Genomic DNA, 23011 nt, shown 5'->3' on the forward strand with positions numbered 1-23011 from the left:
GTAATCTTAGTCATTCTACAGACAATGACGAGATGTGTGTAGCTTAATGACACGCTGCTGTCAACACTCACCTGTCTGCCAATTTGTATGGATACAAGTGGTCTTACGTGGTCTCGACAGCGTGTAGCTGAGTCACGGCTACGTTTACAGCGATCGCACTCTCAGTTAAAGCTGAGAGTTTCGGGTGATTCCATGCTGCATAATTAAATCCGCAACATGTCAGTGCAGCATGGGTAGCCTCATAAAAATGCCTTTGGCAAGATTGACAAACAGTTGTTTGGTGATGCTCTCCAAAGTTTACATCTTTCGATGCCTTAAAGAACCTGGCTGATTGCAGATGTTGCTGTTAGTGAAACTGCAAATAGTAGCTTCGGTATATTGCTGTTATTACATTCTCTTTCGCTCCGCTCTGCTTTTCGCCTTATGCACAGATGTGTGTTCCTGTGTTGGCTGCTCCACCGTAATGACGTAGTGCTAGTGGAAAGTGAGGATAAGCAGAAACACTGAGCCTTCCTGTCACACAGGCCGGGTCCCGGCTTCTCAGTTTGTTCTGTGGTGATAAATTATTGACACTTTATTGGGGCATTTTTATTCTAACCTTAATTTCATTCCAAATGTAATGTCTGTTGGGTTTACTTGTGCTTATGATCGAAAGCTTTATCCTTGGTGTAATATCAATGCAGTGCAAAATCACATCCATGTTCCCATCACTCCTTCACTCAGAGGTTTCTGTTATAGCACCACACTGTGGAGGCTAAAAGTCTTACAACTATTTGGTGACACCTGGATAAAGAAGAACTTCATTTTAAATGTGGCTCTCTGGGATTCATTGCGTTCAGTTTTCAAGCTTTGCAAGCAGTCTCATTTAAAGATGCAGTGAAAATGTTATGACCAAACCGGTGAAAAAGAATGTACAGGTTTGCCCTCTGAAAGGCTAGGTCGGTTTTACGACGAGTAATGTGTCGTATGTCATAATATTCGACACATCATCTTTTTGTTCCTCAGGATGTGCGTGTAAAAGTGGACGGACTGGGGTCAGTCATGGAGCCTGAGCTGAACTGCAGCTCCCAGTGTGATTTCCCACTCTGCTTCATCCATGCAGGAATCAACAGGCAGGAGGGCCTCAACATTCTGCAGAGGCTATGCGGTCTCAGCACGGTAATCACACACACACCACACACACACACAGGCACAGAAATATAGTGCACATCTCTTTAGAATGCAAATGTCATGTAACGTGGTAACATGGACACGTCCAACAGAATATTTTTGGACCTCCAAAAGGTTAAAGGGTAAAAACATATCTTATATGCTCTACATCTAGATATTTTAATTGAATATGTCGTCTTTCATTTGGAAAGTGCTTGTTACAAACCAATCATGTTAATGACACAAGGCTGAATTATACACAATACATTTCAATCACTTGTAGTTAGCGGTTGCAGTTTGCGTCTGCTGTTGTAGATAAACTTGGGCCTATGGCTTAAAATTTGAGGAATTTCCTTCTTACATAACCAAACGAAACATGTTCTATACCACTTGACATTCATTTCAGTTCAACAGTAGAGATCTGGACATGTTATGGCGTTGGACAAGCGTTTAGTATCGCGGTGCCTTTAAGAGTGAGTGGAGCCCAGCAACATGAGGCGGGCACAGGGAAATCTAATGTGACTTTCTAAATATAAACTAAAGTAGTAGAGCCACTGTGTCAGGGAACACAAACACTCTCCTAGACTCCTTTCCTCTCCGTGCTACACCACAAAAAAGCGAGGTAAGTTGTCTCTTTAATTTCTTCCATGCTTTATTATGTTAATTCATGCATTTGTCAGTCACAAAGAGCCGATATCTTCACCTTAGGGGGAAGGGAACCCTGAGTTGCACTGTGTTTACTTTGTAATGGTAATGTATTATGTGACAAGATTGTATTTGAATATACTTTTCTTTAATTTTATGTTAATGTCCCAACAATTCTGTTTTATTATTGTCTGTTGAACTCAGTGGACATGAAAACTGTGGGCTAGAATGAAATGTCCTTTGATGAAATTCAACACCATGCAGTTGTTACTATTCGTGGACGTAGTCAGCTCAACAGGCACAACTGTTTCTAAATCTAATAGTAGGGGATAGAAAAAAAAAATGCAAGGACCGGAGCCAACTACTTCCATGAAATCCCACCTGCTTTTCTTTCTGGATGTGTTCCCAGATATGGCTGCTGCTGGCAGTGTGCTGACTGAGGAGCAGCTTCTTTGCCCCATCTGTCTGGATTTGTTCAACCAACCGGTCTCCACTCCCTGTGGGCACAACTTCTGCAGGGACTGCATACAAGGATACTGGCAGAGCGCTAATCTATCGCAGTGCCCCATGTGCAAGCAAAAGTTCTGCAGGAGGCCTGAGCTCAAAGTTAACACCTTCATAGCTGACGTGGCTCTTCAGTTCAAGAAGTCACTGGAAAAGAAAGCTGAAGATGAAACCAGTACTGCGGACCAATGTACAGGCCATAAAGGAGAAGTTTCATGTGATGTGTGTGTTGGAAAAGGGGTCAAAGCTCTTAAATCATGCCTGGACTGTTTGGCCTCCTTCTGTGAGACTCACCTGGAGCCTCATCATGTTCTAGGCACCTTCAAGAAACACCGCCTCATCAACCCCACAATGAACATGCAAGACAGGGTGTGTAAGAAGCACGAGAAACTCCTGGACCTGTTCTGTAACACTGACCAGATGTATGTGTGCCAGATCTGCATTAAGAGAGACCACAATGCTCATCACACTGTACCTATAGAGGATGAGAGCAGAGACAGGAGAGCTCAAATTGCAAGGACAAATACAGAGGTGGAAAAAATGATCCACGGCCGACTTGAGAAAATCAGTGAAATCAACCAAACCATTCAGCTTAGTAGAGGAAACACGGAGAGAGAGATTGAAGAGAGTTTGCAAGTCTTTAACAATCTTCTCCACTATGTCCAGAGAGGCCAAGCGGAGGTGGTGGAGGCAATTGGTGCAAAGCAGAGGCAAGTTGAAGGCAGGGCCAGGGGGCTCATCGTGGAGCTGGAGCAAGAGATCGATGAGCTGAGGCGGAGAAACGTTGAACTGGAGCAGCTCTCACGCACCGAAGACAACCTCTACCTTATCCGCAGCTTTCCAGCTTTCTCCACTCTACCAGCCACCAGAGACTGGTCCGACACCTGCGTAGAAAGCGCTGTGTATGTGGGCATGGTGAGGAGAGCAGTCAGGAGAGTAGCATGTCAGCTGGAGGAGACAGTAAAATCTGAGGTGAAGAGGCTTTGTGAGACTGAATTTCAGAGGGCTCAGAAGTACGCTGTGGACGTGACTCTGGACCCTGATACGGCTCATCCCAAATTGATGCTATCTGAAAACAAGAAACAAGTTTATCATGGTGATGTAGCACTTAGCCTCCCGGACAATCCAGAGAGATTTTACCCTGGCGTCAGCGTTTTGGGAAAGGAGGGCTTCTCCTCCGGGCGGTTGTACTATGAGGTGCTGGTGAAAGGCAAGACAGAGTGGGATATTGGAGTTGGGCTTGAATCTGTCAACAGAAAAGGAGGGAATACGCTTAACCCTGAAACAGGCTACTGGGCCCTGGGGATGAGAAAGGACAAGAGCTACTGGGCCCTCAGCAGCACTCCTATCCGTGTGCCGCTGGTCGGAAAGCCCCAGAGAGTCGGGGTGTATGTGGATCTGGAGTGGGGGCAGGTTTCTTTTTATGACGTTGACTCTGCTTCTCATATCTACTCATTCACTGGATACTCATTCAATGAAAGACTTTTCGCCTACTTTAACCCCCGGCGAAATCACGGCGGAGTCAACTCTGCTCCTCTGATCATCTCGCCTGTCAGCTTCTGAAATCTAATAACTCAAACCATCCTCACAAAACAGGTTGATTATGCAAGTAGCTTAAGACAAACAAATAATATTATCAATCTCTAGTGGACGTGGAACGAAGGTTGTGGTGGTGGATCGGTCAAACAAACAAAGGACTATCACCCAGGAGATCGGTGTTCATGTCCTGTGTGAAACCAAGTCAGTGCTGACTTTTTTTTTTTTTTTTTAAGTTAAGCCAAACCACAATCTCTTTATAATCCTAACCAATTAGCAATCACGTTTTACACCGTTAACCATTGTCACTGTTAAAATTGTGAATGTCAGGAGACATTGGCAATGGACCTAGTCTGTCGTTAAGGTATGAAGATATGTTGGATATTTCATCTCTTCCTGTTGCCTGATCTCCAGTCTGTGGTGGTGGATGGGAACAAACACAGGACTTTCACCCAGGAGATTGGTGTTCATGTCCTGTGTGAAACCAAAAGTAATGCTGACTTTTTTGTAAAATTAACCAACTTTTTTTTCAGACGTAAGTCTGTGACTTACTTACATTTTTGACTCATTTTAAGCCACTCCATGATCTTTTACTAACCCAGTAGTTTCGTTTCCTTTAATTGAGTAGTTACATTTCACAACATTAGCCATGTGTTATATGTACGTATGTATAAATATACTGTATATTGGGACCCATTGGCATCGACCTAGTCTGTCATTTAGGTATGAGGATATGTTGAACATTTCATCTCTTCCTGTTGCTTGAATGCTTTCAGCTATTTTTTGATAATTTCTCATTTTCAAATGCAAGTTAGTAAAGGTCTACTATGTTGTTTGCTGCTCTGTTTGCCTTAATAAAGTTTGTTTACTCAACTAAATCCTGTATTACTTTTTTGTTGCTTTTACTATATATATATATATATATATATATATATATATATATATATATATATATATATATATTTATATGTTTCAGAACATATAAAACAATAATCAGATAATGCACATGTATATGAGCTACACATGAAACAATTTAGACTTGACTTTAAAGGGGTTTGCATGTGCATGTGTGTGTGCAGATGGCAGTGGATCTCCCAAGGCGGTCTCTCTCTCCAGTGTTAAGTGCTGTGGTGTGGACGCTGCTCTCCTGTGGCATCCTGCTGGCTTTCTGCTTCCTCCTCTTCACCCTGCGCTTCAAAAACAACAGGTAGACTACAGTGAAATACATCTATAAAAATGAAAGAGATATTTGCACAAATTAACTAATCCATTGTGGATATGTTTGCACATGTTGTATCATCAGGATAGTGAAGATGTCCAGTCCCAATCTGAATGTCCTGACTCTCTTCGGAAGTGTCCTCACATACAGCAGCGGCTTCTTGTTTGCCATTGGAGAGCGATCACACTCACAGGGTGTAGTATCCACAGCTATGCTACAAGTAAGCCCCACAGTCTCCCTTTATCCTTTATTATGTTGTTGGATAAATCAGCGTTAGAACTAATCAGAGCTCTCTCTTACAGGCTCGGGTGTGGACCCTTTGTTTAGGCACTACCCTGGTGTTCGGTCCAATTTTGGGGAAGACATGGAGACTGTACAGAGTGTTCACCCAGCGAGTGCCTGACAAGAGAGTGGTAGGCTTGCACCCAATGGCTTCTTGGTGGTCATGTCTGATCCCAGCATAGACAGTTTTGTATTGTCTTATCCAGTCACTCCAGGATGCATTAATTACATTCGAAAGATAAAAGCAGCGGAAGTTGATGCCTCACACACATTTCAAAGATCAAATCTCTTTTTTCTCTCTCTCTTTATCATGTGTAATTCCTAAATGAAATCTTATCATCTTCTACTTATTACATTCACCCAGAGCTATGATTGGGCCATAGTTTCTGTCCGAGCCCGGACCTCGACAGCAGCTATCATCCTGAGCCTCATTCAATACCCATATCTTATTCATTACACAGACCATATGGTCTGCATTAACAAAGACGTGAACCAGACTCAATTCAAGTCTGGGGGAATTTTGAGAAATTACAGCCGAACTCAGTCGGGTTCAGGCAAAGAATCAAAGCTCTACATACAACTCAGATTTCCATTTTTTTGGTCTCACATGTCCGTATCTATGTTTCTTTTATAGTAAGCAGGATAATCAGAAATAATGAAGGATAATAATGAAATATCAGTAAAACATTTAGGCCATGGGTCAAGTCATTAGGTATTGGTGTGGATTAAGGGAAGTTTTTGAAAGACTTTCAAACCATTGCAAGATGTTTATCTTACATTTATATCCTCACTAAAGTAGAATAAACAAAATTCTGGCACAGTATTTTGTATTTTTATGCAAAACTGGATTCACATGCAGAATGATTTTTGAGGATTTACAAATGTATGGATGGATGGAATGCCAAGTCTTGGCACAATCTCCCTGGTTCTTTCTATCACTTTCTTTTATGAATCACTTAATTCCTCAAGTGTTTCCTAACTGAATTCACCCAGAGTGATATAATGATGTAATTTGTGTAGCATTGATTGGTGACTTTACTTTCTGTCAAAGATCATCCGAGACATCCAGCTGATGGGCATGGTGGCTCTGTTGATCGTGGTGGACATGCTGGTTCTCACCGCCTGGAACCTCACCGACCCTGTCCGGTGTTCACGATCTGTTGGAGCTGTTGTCAAGGTAGAATTTAATGTTGATTTTGTGGGGCTGAAAAGCAAGGTAAGACTGTTTTGTTGGATTAAGAAGAAGACGTACAGTACTTCCCTTAGGGGAAATTCACTGTGTAATTTTACATATTACACACACAGGCTCGAAACACACACACACATGCAAACAGGACCTATACACACACATGCATCAAATGGAGAGATGTCAGAATGGGTCTGCATGTGGAACAGGAGCTCGGAGCAGCAGGGTTCAGTGCCTTGCTCAAGGGCAACTCTCCAGCTACCAATCCACCTCCTTATTTGGTCCGTATGTGGGACTCTCCGGATCCCAAGACAAGTCCCTACAGACTGAGCTACTGCCGCCCCCATAGATTACAGTAGATTAGAAACAGTTTGAGGATTAAGACACATGATAACTTATTGCCACACATTTTTTTCATCTGATTGTTTATTGATGTCAAATTATGATTGTTTGATTTGTATGAAATTGCAAGTGACTGGAGAATCACAAATCCCCTCATCCTCCAACCTGATGTAATTAATTATATAGACATGTTGGTGATATAGACAAATGTCTTCAGGTTTCAACTCGCTGATACTATGTTTCTTCCTGATCTAGGTAGTGGAGAGAGACATTTCCTACTCTATGTCTCAGCTGGACACCTGCTCCTCTGTATACTCCGATCTGTGGGTTTTCATTATTGCTGTTCAGAAGGTAAGTAAATATCTATACTACATTATATTGAAATGCAATTATAAGATAAATGGCTGCTTTGAGTTCCTTTATTGTTATGATTAATATTGATTTACATTTTCTGTGTCCTCTGTCTTCACTTTATCTCGGCATTTAGGGTTGTCTTCTCCTCTATGGGACTTATCTAGCCGGGCTGACCAGCAACGTCAGCCACCCTCCAGTCAACCAGTCTCCCACCATCATAACAGCTGTCACTTTGGTCACCCTCTTTTCTGCTGTTGCCGTCCCTGTGTCCATCTTCCTGCAGGCCTGGCCCAACCTGGTCTACTGCACCGTGGCTGGAGCCATTTTCATCTGCACACTGGCTACCAATTGCATGCTGTTTGTGCCTCAGGTAAAGAAACACAGCTCAAGATACACGTACAAGATGCATGAAATAACAAAAGGTTTCTGCAGTTGTTCCGTGCTTTGGAGAAACCACAAGGGGGTTGGGGTGGGGGTTATTTTTTAGGCAGAACGGTCGGCCATCTAATCATAGGATACTATGTCTTGAAGCCAGCGATTAAAAATATCAATCAGACAGGCAGAAACTCTAGATAGACAGATGAATAACAGATGTATGACTTCCTCTCTTTGTTTTGACAAAGGTAGTAAAATCTCTGAGTGACTCTGTTGCCCACACCTCTGTTCTCTGTATAGTATGTGTGTCAGTTTTCCATGTCTATCAGTATGACTCAACAGAAGGTGTGAATGAGTCAAAAGTATGTAGGATGTTGCAAAGAGGTTTATGACTCCCTCAGTGTCTAGCAGTGGTGCTATGTCACGATGAAAGAATGCAACTTAGGTGGAAAGGAAGGAAATATTTGAATGGTGAGCAATGCGCTCACACACACACACACACCTGGTCAAAAGGTCCTGGTATCATCAACTACTGGTGTGTGCGTGTAATGTATAGCTAGCGTGACACCCGTGTTTCACCAAGCTCCGCACCATGGGTGATCGGGCTTTTTCCTCGGCCGCTCCGAGGTTATGGAACGCCCTCCTTAACCACCTGAGGGCCCTGCAGACTACAAATGCTTTTTTAAAAAGACCTTAAAACCTTCCTGGTCACCAAAGAATTTTGCTGAATGTCTTTTAGATGTTCTCCTTCTAACTTATTACTTATTTTTCATTTGACCTTTTATCTTTATGTTGTTTCTATTCTGCTCTGTAGCACTTTGAGATTGTTGAATGTAAAGTGCAAGGCAAATAAAATGTATTAATATTATTATTATTATTACTTTCATGCAGCTGACCCAGTGGCGGCAGTTTGAAGAGGATCAGAACAACCCAAGTCAGATGGCCAAGTATTTCAGCAGCCCCAGTAAGAGCCAGCCCTCAGTGTACAGCCAGGATGAGATGTACTACCTGCTGGGGGAGAACAACTCCATGAAAAAACTCCTTAATGAGGTACTGTGTTTGTTTTAAACAAAATCCTGCATTCTATAAGAACATCTTCTAATATAGGCATCTTATTTATGAACCCGTCTCATGGACCTCCCCCGTCACATTTTATATATATATATATATATATATATAAATATATATATATATATATATATGTTTTACTTCATTTTAATCTCCGTTATATTTATGTTTTTATGATGCCTAATTGTATTCATTCTGTTGTTGCTGTACTGTTTCTTTTGTTTTTTCCTGGAAAGCATTTTGTAATCATGTGAAGAAAAGTGCAATATAAATTAAGTCTATTATTATTGCACGGTGGTTAGCACTGTCACCTCACAGCAAGTGGGTTCCTATTTCAAATCCGTTTGTATGCGTGGGTTCTCTCCAGGTTCTCCGGCTTCCTCTCACAGTCTAACAACATGCAGGTGTTAGGTTAATTGATGACTCTAAATTGCCCGTAGGTGTGAATGTGAGTGTGAATGGTTGTCTGTCTCTGTTCGTCTCTATGTGCCCTGTGATAGACTGGCGTCCTGTCCAGGGTGTACCCTGCCTCACGCCCAATCTTAGCTGGGATCGGCTCCAGCCCCCCGTGACCCCGTGAGGGATAAGTGGTTGCAGATAATGGATTATAAGTAGTATTACAGGTCTTGAATTCTCTCATAATGCGATGACAGATAGTTTTAATTGATCTTCAATGATCTAGGTTACACTTAACTCAGCTGCACTTATTTATTATTATTTCTGGTGTTTTCTGCACACAGAAAGTATAGTTGGATATAACAGACATAGACATGAGTCAACAAAATTGTAATTATCAAAGTAATGTTGCCAATTTTCCCCCAGAGCTTGAATGTGCTGTTGATAACGATCTAAAACATTTAAAGGTAGAACACGTGCTAACTTTCTTAAATACTATTTTTCTTTTTTGTTACAATTTCCAGAAGAACGCTGTGATTGACAGTCTGCAGGAGCAGGTGAACAACGCCAAGGGCAAACTCCTTCGACTAATGTCCGCCAGCCAGGCACCCGAGGACCAGGACATGGACTCTTCCAACACCAACCTCAACTCCTGCTCCACTCAAACCACAGAGCTTCAGTCGGACGGACCCTCTTCTTCTTCTTCTTCTACTCTACCTCAGAGAGACACTAAATTCCAACTCTCACCACCACATGTCTCTTCTCAACTCACAGCTGCTGCCGTTTTGCCGTCCTCTGAGCCTTCCTCTGCCCCAAGCTCCTCACCCCCCAATGCTGCTTCCTCTCCTCTCCCAGATGATATTTATAATAGTGAAAACCGAAGAGGTGTCTCTATTGCTAGCCCCACAGGCAGAGACACAGCTGGAAGGCGAACAGGGGAGGATATGAAACAGCCTGTGTCCCTCCAGTCCCCTGGCTTACTCAGGACAGCAGAAGAGACAGTTCAATTTGTCACTTCCCTACAATCCCGCAGAGTGGTAAACCCCTCTCAGGTTGATACTTTCAAAATTCCGAGTGGCCAGCTGGGACCAAGCGCCCGACCGACTGGTTTTGTCAGCAGTGAGCAGTTACAGGAGATCCTACAGGAGCTGAGTGTGGACGCAGTCATGGAAATTGCCCTTCGATCACCCGGTCAAACGTCCAGGACACCCTCACAGCTGAAATTTACTGAAGCCTCCGCACTTTCCCCTCTCTCCCCTCTCTCCCTGCGGACACCACGATCCCCCCATCCACCTGTTCTCTTCCGCTACCCCAGCATCTCCCCTTACGCGATGAGGAAACGTCGGCCGCCCTTCCACTCGCCCAGAAGAGGGTTGGCCCCTCCCTGTTTCTACGCAGGGTCAGAGGCTGCTGGATGTGGGAAGATGAGGGAAAACTGTGAACCCCAAAATCCATGCAAGCACCCTGACGGGGTTATTGCAGACGGTACCCTCCTCCAGGCTCACAATGCTGACCTTGAGCTGGAGGAGGAGGAGGAGGATGCGGAAGGGAATAAAACGATAAGAAAGAGTCAGAGGCGTATTTCAAGGTCCCGCAGATGTTCAGGCTTGCTCTGTGCAGATCACACAGCTCCATCTAATGTGGAAGCAGGTGGTGATAGTGAGCGGCACCACAGACACATGAGAGACTCCTGTGGGTACTGGGACTCCGACTCCAGCAGCTCAACAGACTACTGTTACTACCACCGTCCCTACTGTGACTCCTGCCTGCAGCGAGGCTCTCTCCTGTGCTCAGACAGCTCCTCAGACTCCTCTGACAGCGAGTGTGAAGGCTACGCCAGCCTGTACCGCTCCTCACACCCTGTGGTATTTAAGCAAGACCTCAAACCCACCTTTGTATGAGCCCAGGTTTACTGCACTTTACATGCTCATCCATTTCCACCACTTGAATTCATGTCCTAAGAAACAAAATAACCAAAATTAGCTTTTAGGATCAAGCAAGCACAAAGTTAGTTGTGCTTGAAAAGCTAATTTGCATTATGGGAAATCATTTGACTGAAGCTTTCAGTAAAACTGTGTTGTGCATCCCGTATGAAAAGAGCATTGGTATACTTGCATCTTGCATTGTGGGTGGCTCTTTTATTAGATTTCTGAAAACTTTTGTAGCTCACAAGCACACAACGCTGTTTACTTTTGAATATTACTTATGGCATTGTTTGTATATTTCTGCTGTCAGATGAATCCCTTACATTCCAAAAATGTTTTTATAGAAAAGGTAAGATGTGCACTATATTAGCTACTGTGCAAATGCTGTATTTATTTGAATATTTAAAATTTGATGATTTGGTGTACAGAATTACTTTGTCTTATACTTACTCTACATTGTCATACACATTCCTTAAAGGTCTTTTTTGGTTATAAAGCTGTTTTGGTGCTATACAAATACTGTGAAAATATCAAAACGCTCAATCCACGCAGTATTGCATTCAGAAACTGTGCCTTTAAACAAGCAATCAGGACTTCTGGGTGGTTGTGATGTCACGACTTTACTATATATAGATAGAAAGTGCTGCTACGATGCTGTTACAGTCATTCCCCGACAGCTAACGGTGCAGAAATGCTGAGAGTGCAGATGTGGATGATCCAGAAACGCTGACCAATCAGAGCAGACAGGGTTTTTTTTCAGAAGGAGGGCTTAAAGAGACAGATGCTAAAATCTGGTTGGGAATACAGATATATTCAGATAGACAGTATAAGAAAAAGTAATGTGTTTTTTGAACATTTAAGCGTGTAAATATGTTTTAGTAGAAACGCAAAAGACAAATATGACCTGAAAATGAGCAAAACATGGGACCTTTAAAGTGTTGTAATGCCATTTTATTGTAAGGTCTGCATTTTGTAGCTTGAGTTTTTGTTTATTGTCAATATAGTTCAATCCTAGCTGGTTTCCAAAACACCACGCCTACACTGTCAGAGCAACTAGGGAAAAAACAGGTCACTGCTATGACTTTGACACAGTTAATAGTTCTCAGTATTATTTTCCTGACTCATTAAGAGTGTTTAATGTACAAAGGTCACAGTTATCTTGAGTGTGTGCGTGAGAACGAAAGAAAAAAAGAAAGAGAGCCATAATACCCTTTGATTTTCTTTTCACACCACTCATGTTCATCTGCATTTTCTTCTGTTTTATACTGAAGCGAACAAGGAGCCACCACAGCATGAACAGCCAAACAAAGTGTGTATAAACCACTGATTTGATGTAGGCCCGGATTAACCTGCTGGGGGGCCACGAGCAGAGGCGGATTAATGCACACGCTGGCCTAGGCTGCAGCCTATGGGCCCCACATTTGCAGGGGCCCTAGATTGGCAAGACTATTTTAAAATGTTTTAATTTGCTACACTGAGGGAAAAAAAACTTGCCTCCTATTGTGGTCCTTAGAAACATTAAACAAAATGAAGTTGCTGATTGGATAGGTATGGGACAATTTACCCAATTAGCAGCCATCATGTGGCCGGGTTCATACGGTCAGTTTTGTTGTCAAATGATACGTCACTCACTGTTACTAGAAAGTGCAGCGGCAAAATGTCAGAAAGTAAATGTGATAGCAGAGCTCGAAAAAAGAAAAGCACGACTGAAAGAACAACGGGACCAAGATCTACTGAAGCAAATTCAAGGTTGCAGACTCTTCTTCTGTTCTAGTGGGTGTTTTTCTGATAAAGCATGATTAATAATGTAGTGGCCCAAACAAATAGTAGCCTAGGGTCCCAAGACCACCTTAATCCGCCACTGGCCACGGGGCAAAAACAAGTCTATATGAAGCCCCCACACTCACATTCCCCCAACACATTTTGACCATTATCCTACAAACCAACCTGTATTTCTTTGTTTTAACTCTGCTCCAGGTTTGCATTCAATTAGTTTGGGAGTTTTCATGATATTCCTAAAAGCACAGAAAAAAACTGAACATTACTCATACACTTTTAAAAAAAATATATTTCTCTTTCCTGTCTTGGCCTCTCTCACTCCCTCCCAGCATGTCCTCTCTGGAGATAGTCTTTCTTCTGCTAATGGGAAATGTTTGCCGGAGGAAGTGTTGCTGTATGAAGGGAAAACAGCGTCTCATTTTACTTCTGCTCTGTTGCATGTTTTTGAGATGTTACTGCTCTCTATTCTGCATATGAGCCATTGAAGGGCAGTCTGGGAGAAATTCCCTTTGATAAAGAGCACAACAGAGTATAAATAAACCACACAAAATATAGACTACCAGCATCACTGTGCAGGAGGAGAGACTTTCCTGCCAAGTGCACTGCATTCTGTTCAAGATGAGGAACACTGACAAATCGAGGAATTGTGGAAAAAAAATGGCATTCTCTTTCTTTAAATAACACAGCAGACCACGGCTCAGCACTATATCCTTGAACATTTATGACATAATGAAAAATAGAGCAAGATTAGTTCACCCGATGCACCCTTTATAATGGGTTCATAAGTCCTAACTAATGGCTCTATTAATGCTTAATGACTTATTTATTAATGCTTTGTTGTTCAGTTATAAGCCTTGTTTGGGGTTGTCAGATTGTGAAAAATCCCTTTGACTAATTGTAATATATTGCCACTACCAGAGTTGATTTATGAACAGTGTTACTATTAACAACACAGTTTTAAGTACTAACAGCCTACCAACATTAACAACAACATTGTTTCCACATAGAAAGAAGAAACACAAAACCTGGCAACCCAAAAAGTGTTCTTATTAACAGCTGACCTATGGGCCGGTAAAGGTTGAAGGTTCAGCTTTATTGTCATCACACAAATAAAATGTACAAATATTAACAGAAATAAAAAAAATGTAGTTGGTAATAAAATAGAATAAGTAGTGGAATGTGAGAAAACATCTTCAGTACAGTAGCACTGGCCTATGCGTTTCTAAATTGTGGTGCAAATAATTGAATTAGTCAGGGGGTGAAAGTAGTGCAAAAGGAGTAATATTGTGATGTGATAAATGATTTATTTACCATTAATAAAGCAATTGTTTTCCATCTCATAAACCCTTTATAAAGGGCATACAATAAATTACTGGGCTACAGCATAGGCGAGGAAGCAGAGGTGTAATTAACCTGGATAAAGAGTTGTGGTGACAAAGCAGCCATGCACATATGCACACACACACAAACACACATTATTAAAATGAAGAAGCATTACGACACTAATTAAATGGATGTGCCGGAGGGCTGCGTGTATTCAAAAAAGTGTGGAAGAGAGATTGTGTGGACGGGCTTCTGTGACTAACATAGCAACAGTGCAGCATGACCTGTGACAGCTGGGTCCAGTTGAACTGACAGTCTGGGTTTGGAGCTCCAATTGGCCAATAATGTCATCAATCCTGCAAGCAAGATCCGCCCATTGTCCCCGTCGCGGCATGGGAAAAGTCCTTTGAAGCTGCGAGGGCGGTGCCAAGAAAATTGTGCCATGTGGTGCTCAAGAGCGGCCTTCTTATTGGACCGCAGGAAGACGGTCCACGCCCATTTCTGAAGGATCCCCTCTCTAATTGGCTGAATCGGCCACCCCAGATTCGCCGTGTGCGCGTTCACAGTTTCTACATTCTCCGTCGCGGGTTACGTCAACAGCGTGAACCTCCTTCCATGTCGGCGGAGAACCCCCTGTAACCTTTTACGCAAACGGCGTAGCTAACTTGCGCAGCGACAAAGACAAGCGAGCCCGAAACCTATGGGGAAGGAATAAAAAAGGAAATTCGGTATCGTCGCACTCTTATACGTAAAGACCGTCGTTTTCTGAAGAGGTCGCTGGCCCCGGAGCGTCGGTGAAGACACCGAAATTTGACGGCAACGAGGGCGCATTTCGAGCGCACAGCCATTTGAATTCGTTGAGGAGGACTGTGGCAACTGGCAGATTTTTCCGTTGGACGCTCTGTAGGCTAGGGTATAGCGAGGGAGCCGCCATGGCAGTCGGATCATTGAGTCTCCACATCGGGATATGAAGAGGAACTGCATGTGTCCCAAATCGTCAAGAAAACGCCGCTTTTACGCACCGGATCAGCTCTCCTAACATATGTCCTATTCATCTGTGTGAAATTCTGCATTCAGAAAAGAAATCGCCATTGGTTTTTAATTTGAGGGGCCACAGGGAGAGGCCAGATTCATGACTATTTTAGTCGGAGACGTGTCTTCAAAGGCCCCGCTGAAAGAAAAACCGGGAATATAAGGAAGAAATGCTGCTCTGATTGACCATTGGTTGGGCAAGAAAGGGTCGTTTATTAGGTGACACGAACAGTGAAGGATAAAGGCATCGCTTTGTGCCTGTCTTCCCCTGTGAATTATAGTGGTATTCATTTACTGTCATCCTTTTTTTGGATGAGAAGGTTCGGCGAATCGATCAGCCCTACCGCTTAGCGCAGTCACACAACAGGCTCCGAGTCGAGAGAGAATCAAAAAAGGATTGGATCATGTCGGGTCGGCCCAGGACCACATCCTTCGCGGAGAGCTGCAAACCAGTGCCGCAGCCCTCGGCTTTCGGCAGCATGAAAGTCAGCAGTAAGTACACTACCTTTTTTTTTTTCTGCATGCGCCAGGCCCAGCATGGGTTTACATATCCTTTTCTAAATGTGTCCTCACTAACCAGGCTGGGGGGAAAAAATGTGTCAAGCGAGCATGACGTTAGCTCCTGGATAGCATTAGCCCTGTCATATCTGTGTCACTGACTGAGATTGGCGCACACGCACGCACACACACACACACGCGCGCGCGCTCGCCTCGGTGTGAGCACACACTGCTGCTGCGCTCTGACGCGCCGCCCCGGGGCCGGTCAGCCTGACCAGGCCGCGCCGGGCAGGGCCGGGCCAGAGAGAAGGCAGGGTTGGCACCGACCCATGTCAGAAAGCAAGCCTTCTCTTTGTACCGCACATCCGGTCTGATTATTGTCCATGTCGACTGTATAGATTCGACCTCATATCTGCATTACTACATAGCACCGAGCATATGCGTAATTGAGTTAAAGCGATAGGGCCGGCCTATTACGCAACTGTCAAAGCGGAAGGTGTGCCCATAGTTGACTCGGGTGAAACTGACGTGATCCCGGAGAGGGAGAGAGGGGCTGGTTCACTGATCCGATAGTGTCGAAATGAGACGTCGCGACGGCTGCAGCTAGTGTGACACCCAGTATCCTGTTCATGAAGCCACGGTGGCACCGTGCCGGGGACTGGACGGTTATAGACTGGCTGCAGAGATGGTCCATATGCACACACATCTCATTTTCTTCTGCAATTTCCCAGCTTGGGATCAATAAAGTATTTCTAGTCTATTCCATTTAATTTCTGCTTTATATATGATCTCTACTGCTATTTCATGGCACGTGACTCTTATCTATCCACAAGTATCCAAGTGGCCCTATAGAGCATGTTACAGTAGCTGTTGCAGATTAGTAGATGCATACTAGATATGACAGTTAATCTTAAAATAATATTACTTAAATTCATGGTACCGTTATGTGACAGAAATCAGGAGTTTATTAGACTGTTCTGGGTTGTTAATATGAAATATTGATGTTAATATCCACATTGTTAATGAGTGGCAAAGCTGGAGACATCTACTGCACTTACCCTTTCTTATCTTCCATGCAGGCCCACATTTGGGTGTGTGTGAGAGAGGAAAAAAAATAGGTTGTTAAGGAATGTTGGTTCAGGGCTGTGATGTGACCATGATGTGTGTTAGTGGGGTGAGGCCTGAGGCTGAGGCTGAGGCTCTCCTCTGGGCTTTGGCACTGGAAACCACTCAGTTGACTACACAGACACATATAGACACAAAGGGAGATGCACACCCATCCATCCAAAATCTTAATACTTATCTTGCCTCAGATATGGGTGACAGAACGGTGGTGTGTCGCTGTCAGTGTGTAATGTTCACAGTTAGGTTGCTTTTGAAAAGAGAATGCTCCACAGATATAAGCAATGTTGTAATACTCGTCAATAAGTCAGCTTTATGTAGTTACAAGAGGAGTCTTTGGCCCAATTGTTTTTTTCAGACATAAGCTACTGAATTAGCACCGAATGCAAGGCTGACCTGGTGTACTTAACATTACAGGAGCTTTACAGTAGTGCTTTGCTGCGATATTCTCAACCTGAAAATGTTTTACTCCAAGAGTCATCTGGTAAGTTAATACATCATTATTAATCATTAAAGGCGGAAGCTGCAGTTGCCCCAATTAATTCTGCAGTAAATCATTTGACTTCTACTAGCAGGTGGTGTTCAGCCCAATAAAGGAAAGTAATTTGATTGCAGAGAAGTCCCCTGTGTTAATCAGTCAATACATGAAGCAGCAATGATATCTCCCAACTCTATGTTAATTGGAAACTTTAAAGAACAAGCCTTTGAATGCTCTCCTTGTCTAGGAAGACGTTTCACTTCTCATCCAAGAGGCTTCCTCAGTTCATCATCAGTCATGTACGCAACTGACCCGTCCCAGCCTGGTCAGTTGCGTACATGAACTGATGATGAATGTTCAAAAAACACATTAATTTTTTCCCTATTTGCTTGGGCTACTGACATTTTCCTGTTTCTGCTGTTTTTACCATTCTGTCTTCATCATTTGAACCATTAGGGCCAATAATAATAAAAAAAGCTCTAGTCTGCTATCTATGTGCCATTTATGTCTGCGGAGTTGACAAGATGTCAACCAGTTGAGCCAGATCTCTAATTGGCCACTCTACTGTATGAGCCCCCTAAAAAGGAAAGCAGTGACCCGGTGAGCAACTTTTATTTGATTGAACGTGGCACCATCTCGTTACTCAGTTCCCTTAACACATCCAAGGAATTAAGTATTTGATGCCTGGTGCATTTTAGAAAATCTCCAATCTTAACTGGTTTTTAAAAAACGTGGGAGGTCACAGAAATAAAAACAGATTTTTAATATTTGAATTGTGAGAAATCACACCAGAGGATTTAGTCAAGATGCAGGGCCGCACACTCAGTGACTCCTAAACGACTTCAGAGTGGCGATTCCAGGCACTTCGGATCTCACGGAAACTTGTGTGATCAAACTACCTTCACCAAAAAACAAACATGGAGGCGGATTGCCATCGTCATATGGTTGCACGCAGGTTCATTTGGGCAGATAATCTGTTCAGACTGGCCATGAATCGGAATCACCCCCGCGACCCAAAATCTGCCCAATTTTGCTCTATTGTGTAGCATGTTATCAAGGTAAGAACTGGGTTAAAGGTAGGCCTACTTGTTGAAACTTTCTGACTTCTCCTGTCCAGCTGAGGAAAATGTTTGAGGACTTAGCTTGATGTCTGCCATGCTGGCTGGCACAGATCCTCTGGGTTTGGAGATAAATGCCTCTCCTGCAGATCTCGTCACTGTCATTGTTTTTTACCCACCCGTCCAATCACAGCTGAGGATGGACAGGACTGATAGCGAAAAGACCAATGGTCCCATTCCTCGCAAGATCACATGACAATCGCAGGATCAGGGAATCTCAGCTGAAAAAAACCCCTCTTCGTCTCCAAAGTGCTCTGGTAGACCCTGCTGTGACCACATAAACTATAGACCTTTTTTAAAAATCTAAAATCAGATTTGTCATTCAGAGAAACGCGATTTGCAATTTCAACTGTGTCATGATTGTACAGTACTTTGGATGCCATGTGTCACCTTGTTCTTATCTACCTAGAATTGTTGTCATCCACCATTGACCTCCAGCATCCCATCTCACACACCTCTACTCGTTTTCGAAGGACTTGGCTGATGATCTCAGGCAGCTGTAGTCAGCACTGTGTGTGATCCTGGAGAGAACGCTCTCACCCCTGACAGACACACACACACGCACACACACGCACACACACATACGTTCACACACCCACATGTGCCCTCTTTTTGGGGTGAGGCAGCTGGCCAAGAACAATGAGCGGCCTGTTTTACATTTCAAAGCTGCAGCTCCCTCTCTCTCTCTCTCTCCCTCTTTTCTCCCTTACTCTCAGTCCATCTCTCACGTTTTGCAAGTGATGATGGGAACAAAATGGACTAATTATACTCATTTGATTCCAAATGAAACAGAAAGGGCTTGCAGACAAGACAATCAACCGGCAGAATCACTCACAGGATTTCAAAGAGAGCTGAGTTTTGAGGGATAGAGACACGAGAAGATTATCAATCTCTGGGCAGTAGTCAGTGTAGTGGCAGTCATGTCTCTGCAGGCTGCACAACCCTGTAGTATCTAAAAACCCCCCCCCCATAGTGTCTAATCAGAAACCAAATGATACCTTGATGTCTTGATCCAAGCATTGCTTAGCCAAATGTCTCTGTGTCAGCAGTGACATTCCTGTGACTGGATGTTCTAGTAATCTACTGAATTATCTCATCAGCCTTGCAACAGTGGTGGAACACTTTGCACTTTGCATGAGTACCTGTACAATTAACACACAGTGCGTCCTTTGCTCCTCCATTTTTGTTGGTGAGGAATTTAGCAATTTATCTCTTCATACATTCCTCCCAAATGTCACTTTCCCTCAGTCCAGTCAGTTACATTCTGAGAGCTGAGAGCTTTTAATATGTCCAGTGTCAAATAAATCAAATAAATATGTTTGAAATGAGTTAATATGATAGTAATCAGCCTTAGTGTTTGAAGTCAGTGTCTGCGATATTATCATTTAACTGCAATAGCCATACACTTAATACATGCTGTATGTATGATGTAAGTGGTTTGTGCACATTCTGTGGCATTCACTCGGGTAGTGATTTGACATGGAGTGAAAAATCATCCGTCATTGTAGCAAATGCATGAATGATGTCACCACCACAACCTGATAGTGTCTCTTCGATTAACATTGTAATTTATTACCCCTATAGTACCTGTAGCTCATGTCAGGGGAGTATTACACGTATTACATTGTTGCAATTGATATATTTGTTTTTGTTATGTCAGAAAAATTACACACTGTATATGATATAAGCTCCAGAGGGATATATTGCACCCAGACAATTAATGGTTGTCTGGATATTTAATGAAATGTGTGACTTCAATTGCTGCGAACTATTTGTCTCGTATTTGTAGTTTTGTTAATGTACAGTAGTTTATTTGAACACCAAATCAAATTTGATGATGTTGGATAATTTGGGCTTATATATGTTGTTAGTGGGGACACATTGTATGCATGCCAAAATGTCAGTGGGCTACTGCTACTTTACTTTTAGCAACCAAAGAATTGCATGCTCAAATGAGGCTCAGTTACATCTTGAGCTTGTGACGAAATGTGTAAGTAATTCCAAAGCCTGTGATTGTATATCACTTCCATGTGTGTGTCGAATACATTTTTGTCAGAAAAAAAACAGACTATAAGGAACCAACATATCTGTTAATAAAACTAGAGGGATTACAATATGGTTTTGTTAATTACAGGGCTGGACAATCAATGTATAATATGCATAATTTGTTCCCATGCATTATTTTGGATCAGAAACAGGCTTACCTCATACAGTGTAGACGAAATAGACTGTCTCTATTTAGACAAACAGGGATGAATCCGATACATTTAGTTTTGTAAAAGCTTTTGTAGAAAAGCATTGCTTACACATTTTGGTAACCGTGCCAAAACTTCGATGATACCCAGCCCAACACGTGTCCTGCCACAGCGGAGATTTTCTGGCCCCATTGTGTTCACATGTGGCCTGAGCTAGTCTGGTGACCTGAATTGACTATTGACGCCTCTGGCTGAAAGTAGCAGCAGCTGTCTCTCCTCTGTTACTTTGTAGCAGACTAAGCATATGTACGTGAAATCTTGCGCCGTGATTTGTCATGCTAATTATTTTGTCATGGCAGGCTAATTAACAAAGTAATTATGGCAATGCTACAAGCACATGTTGGAAGGTGTTTTTCTCTGTAGAGGCCACGATTTAAATTTCTGTTTCATTAAATTTGGGGCCAGGGGACATTTCTAACACTTAATTTTACTGATGGTTCACTTGGGGACAATTCATTTTAATATAACGATGTTTCTAGTTTGAAACAAGAGGAATTTCATTCATGTGAAACAGCAATAATTCCTTGTCGTCGAGATTTTTAAAATGGAGGGGACTCTGCATGAAGATTGGCAGTTTTTAACGCTATACCAGATTAGTGTGTGAAAAGAGTAACTCACGCAGGCTCCCATCAGTTCCTTTTTAAAATGCAAAAAATTCAATCAGATTGCTTGGTCATTCCATTTTTGCAACAGTATGAGATCTCACTGTGAGCTGTATGTGTGATTGTGCACAGACATTTCTCACGGTTTGAGGAAGTGCAGAGGCGTCATAGAAATGGCCCTGCTGGAATATGTAGGCAGAGTCATATTTCTCTCTCTCTCTCTCTCTCTCTTCTCTCTCTCTCTCTCTCTCTCTCTCTCTCTCTCTCTCTCTCTCTCTCTCTCTCTCTCTCTCTCTCTCTCTCTCTCTCTCTCTCTCTCTCTCATCTCTCTCTCTCTCTCTCTCTCTCTCTCTCTCTCTCTCTCTCTCTCTCTCTCTCTCTCTTCTCTCTCTCTCCTCTCTCTCTCTCTCTCTCTCTCTCTCTCTCTCACAAACGCACGCACACTCTCTCTGTCTTGGAAAGTCTATTTTTGTCATTACAGAATCCGTCTTCGGTTACTCTTTCGAGACTCTGTCCTGGAGAGTGAAGGCCTGTTGGTTGTTCTCAGACCCTTGCCCTCCTTTTCCCTGTCCTTTGATCACGATTGCATCTGCAGTAATTGGGACCACTTACTGTTCACACAGTGGCAAAAGGAACCTTGCACACGCATGCACGCACGCACGCACACACACACACACACACACACACACCTATCACTTTATATATATATATATATATATATATCTGGGACCATAGAGGGGTATTCTTTTTTTGCTGGTGTGAGAGAATGTGTCTCTTATTCTAATCACTTTGTTCATTCAAGCACTCACACTCACTGGTAGTTTGCCAAAAGTCAGCATTAGATGGTCACCTCCTCCTCCTCCTCCTCCTATGGACAGGACACTGGCTTGGCAGTGTCCTCCACGGTCAGTCATGGTTATAAAGCAGCACCTATCCACCCATCCACATGATTTTAAAGCCACTGCGAGCTGTTGACAAATGTAGTAGACTGTGTCAGACACATTGGACAAAGATATTTTGATTATTTTAGGCGTGTGGGCGTTTCTGCTGCAGCTTGTTTGAAGGAGGAATATGCTAATCAGACTAATAGGTAGATTTCGAGAGAAGAGCAGGTGTTGCAGTAGGAATTAGTTGCGTAGGCTGTGTGAGAGTTTTGCGGATAATTTGAGAGCCTGTCAAGAGACTGGAGGTAAGGAGCAGGTTCACGACTCACACTCTTGCCTGGTTGTCCATTTTAACTGCCAGCTAATGTGAATTTTGCTCCTTGACACTTCTGTGGGAGGAGGGAGAGGCAGAGGGAGAGAAGAGAACCCACTTAAACAGGAAAAAGCCTCCACGTCAGGATCTCAGGGGAACAGAGCTAGCCCCTGACTGACTAGAGAGGAAAGCATATAAAGGGGGAGGAGCGGCATGTGAAAGCAGATTCCGATCTATAGTGCATTAGCATCAGATACAGTCTTATTAGCTTATGACTTTTCACTGATAATCATCCTCGGAATTGCCTCGGTCTGTGTGTACACCGCGGTCGGTGGATCTGTCCAAGGTAATGAGTCGTATCTAGTGGGGATAGTCTGAGAAAGCTATGCTTACTGTATGCTAATCTCTACTCGATGCACTGATTTGAATAAAGCATCTACGCTTCCTGATATAAGTGTCTGTATATAGTGTCTGTAACTGGCAAGATCGCAGTCATTTTCATGCTATATTTTTCTTCTGGATATTTGTTAGGGGCATTTTTTTGAGCTTGGAGACTCTGTTTGAGCTCAGTCGTGATTCACAGTCTCAGTCAGTCAGCTGGGAGCTGATCAGTGCAACCGCAGCTG

The 23011-nt window shown here is 43.1% G+C and overlaps 1 protein-coding gene across 2 annotated transcripts; it reads left to right on the forward strand.

Annotated features, from left to right (window-relative positions):
• The first annotated feature begins 1026 nt into the window (after positions 1–1026).
• Positions 1027–11322, forward strand: gpr156 (G protein-coupled receptor 156). Of its 2 annotated transcripts, XM_083921531.1 has the most exons (10): positions 1708–1771; positions 2204–3270; positions 4914–5041; positions 5138–5273; positions 5356–5466; positions 6387–6512; positions 7119–7214; positions 7351–7587; positions 8484–8642; positions 9581–11322. In XM_083921531.1, the coding sequence occupies exons 2-10, from the start codon at positions 2206–2208 to the stop codon at positions 10955–10957; spliced, it is 3435 nt and encodes a 1144-aa protein (XP_083777657.1). In that variant the 5' UTR covers positions 1708–1771; positions 2204–2205; the 3' UTR covers positions 10958–11322. The 2 variants fall into 2 exon arrangements, with proteins under 2 accessions (XP_083777656.1, XP_083777657.1); XM_083921530.1 differs by lacking the exons at positions 1708–1771; positions 2204–3270 and adding an exon at positions 1027–1158.
• The last annotated feature ends 11689 nt before the right edge of the window (positions 11323–23011 follow it).

The sequence above is a fragment of the Echiichthys vipera genome, assembly GCF_963691815.1.
Source record: "Echiichthys vipera genome assembly, chromosome: 10".
Taxonomy (NCBI): Eukaryota; Metazoa; Chordata; class Actinopteri; order Perciformes; family Trachinidae; genus Echiichthys; species Echiichthys vipera.

Coding starts and splice junctions, on each gene's coding strand:
- gpr156 (XM_083921531.1), top strand. CDS start 2,206: ATGGCTGCTGCTGGCAGTGTGCTGACTGAGGAGCAGCTTCTTTGCCCC. Junction 7,588..8,483: donor GCATGCTGTTTGTGCCTCAG/GTAAAGAAACAC, acceptor ACTTTCATGCAG/CTGACCCAGTGGCGGCAGTT. Junction 8,643..9,580: donor TGAAAAAACTCCTTAATGAG/GTACTGTGTTTG, acceptor TACAATTTCCAG/AAGAACGCTGTGATTGACAG.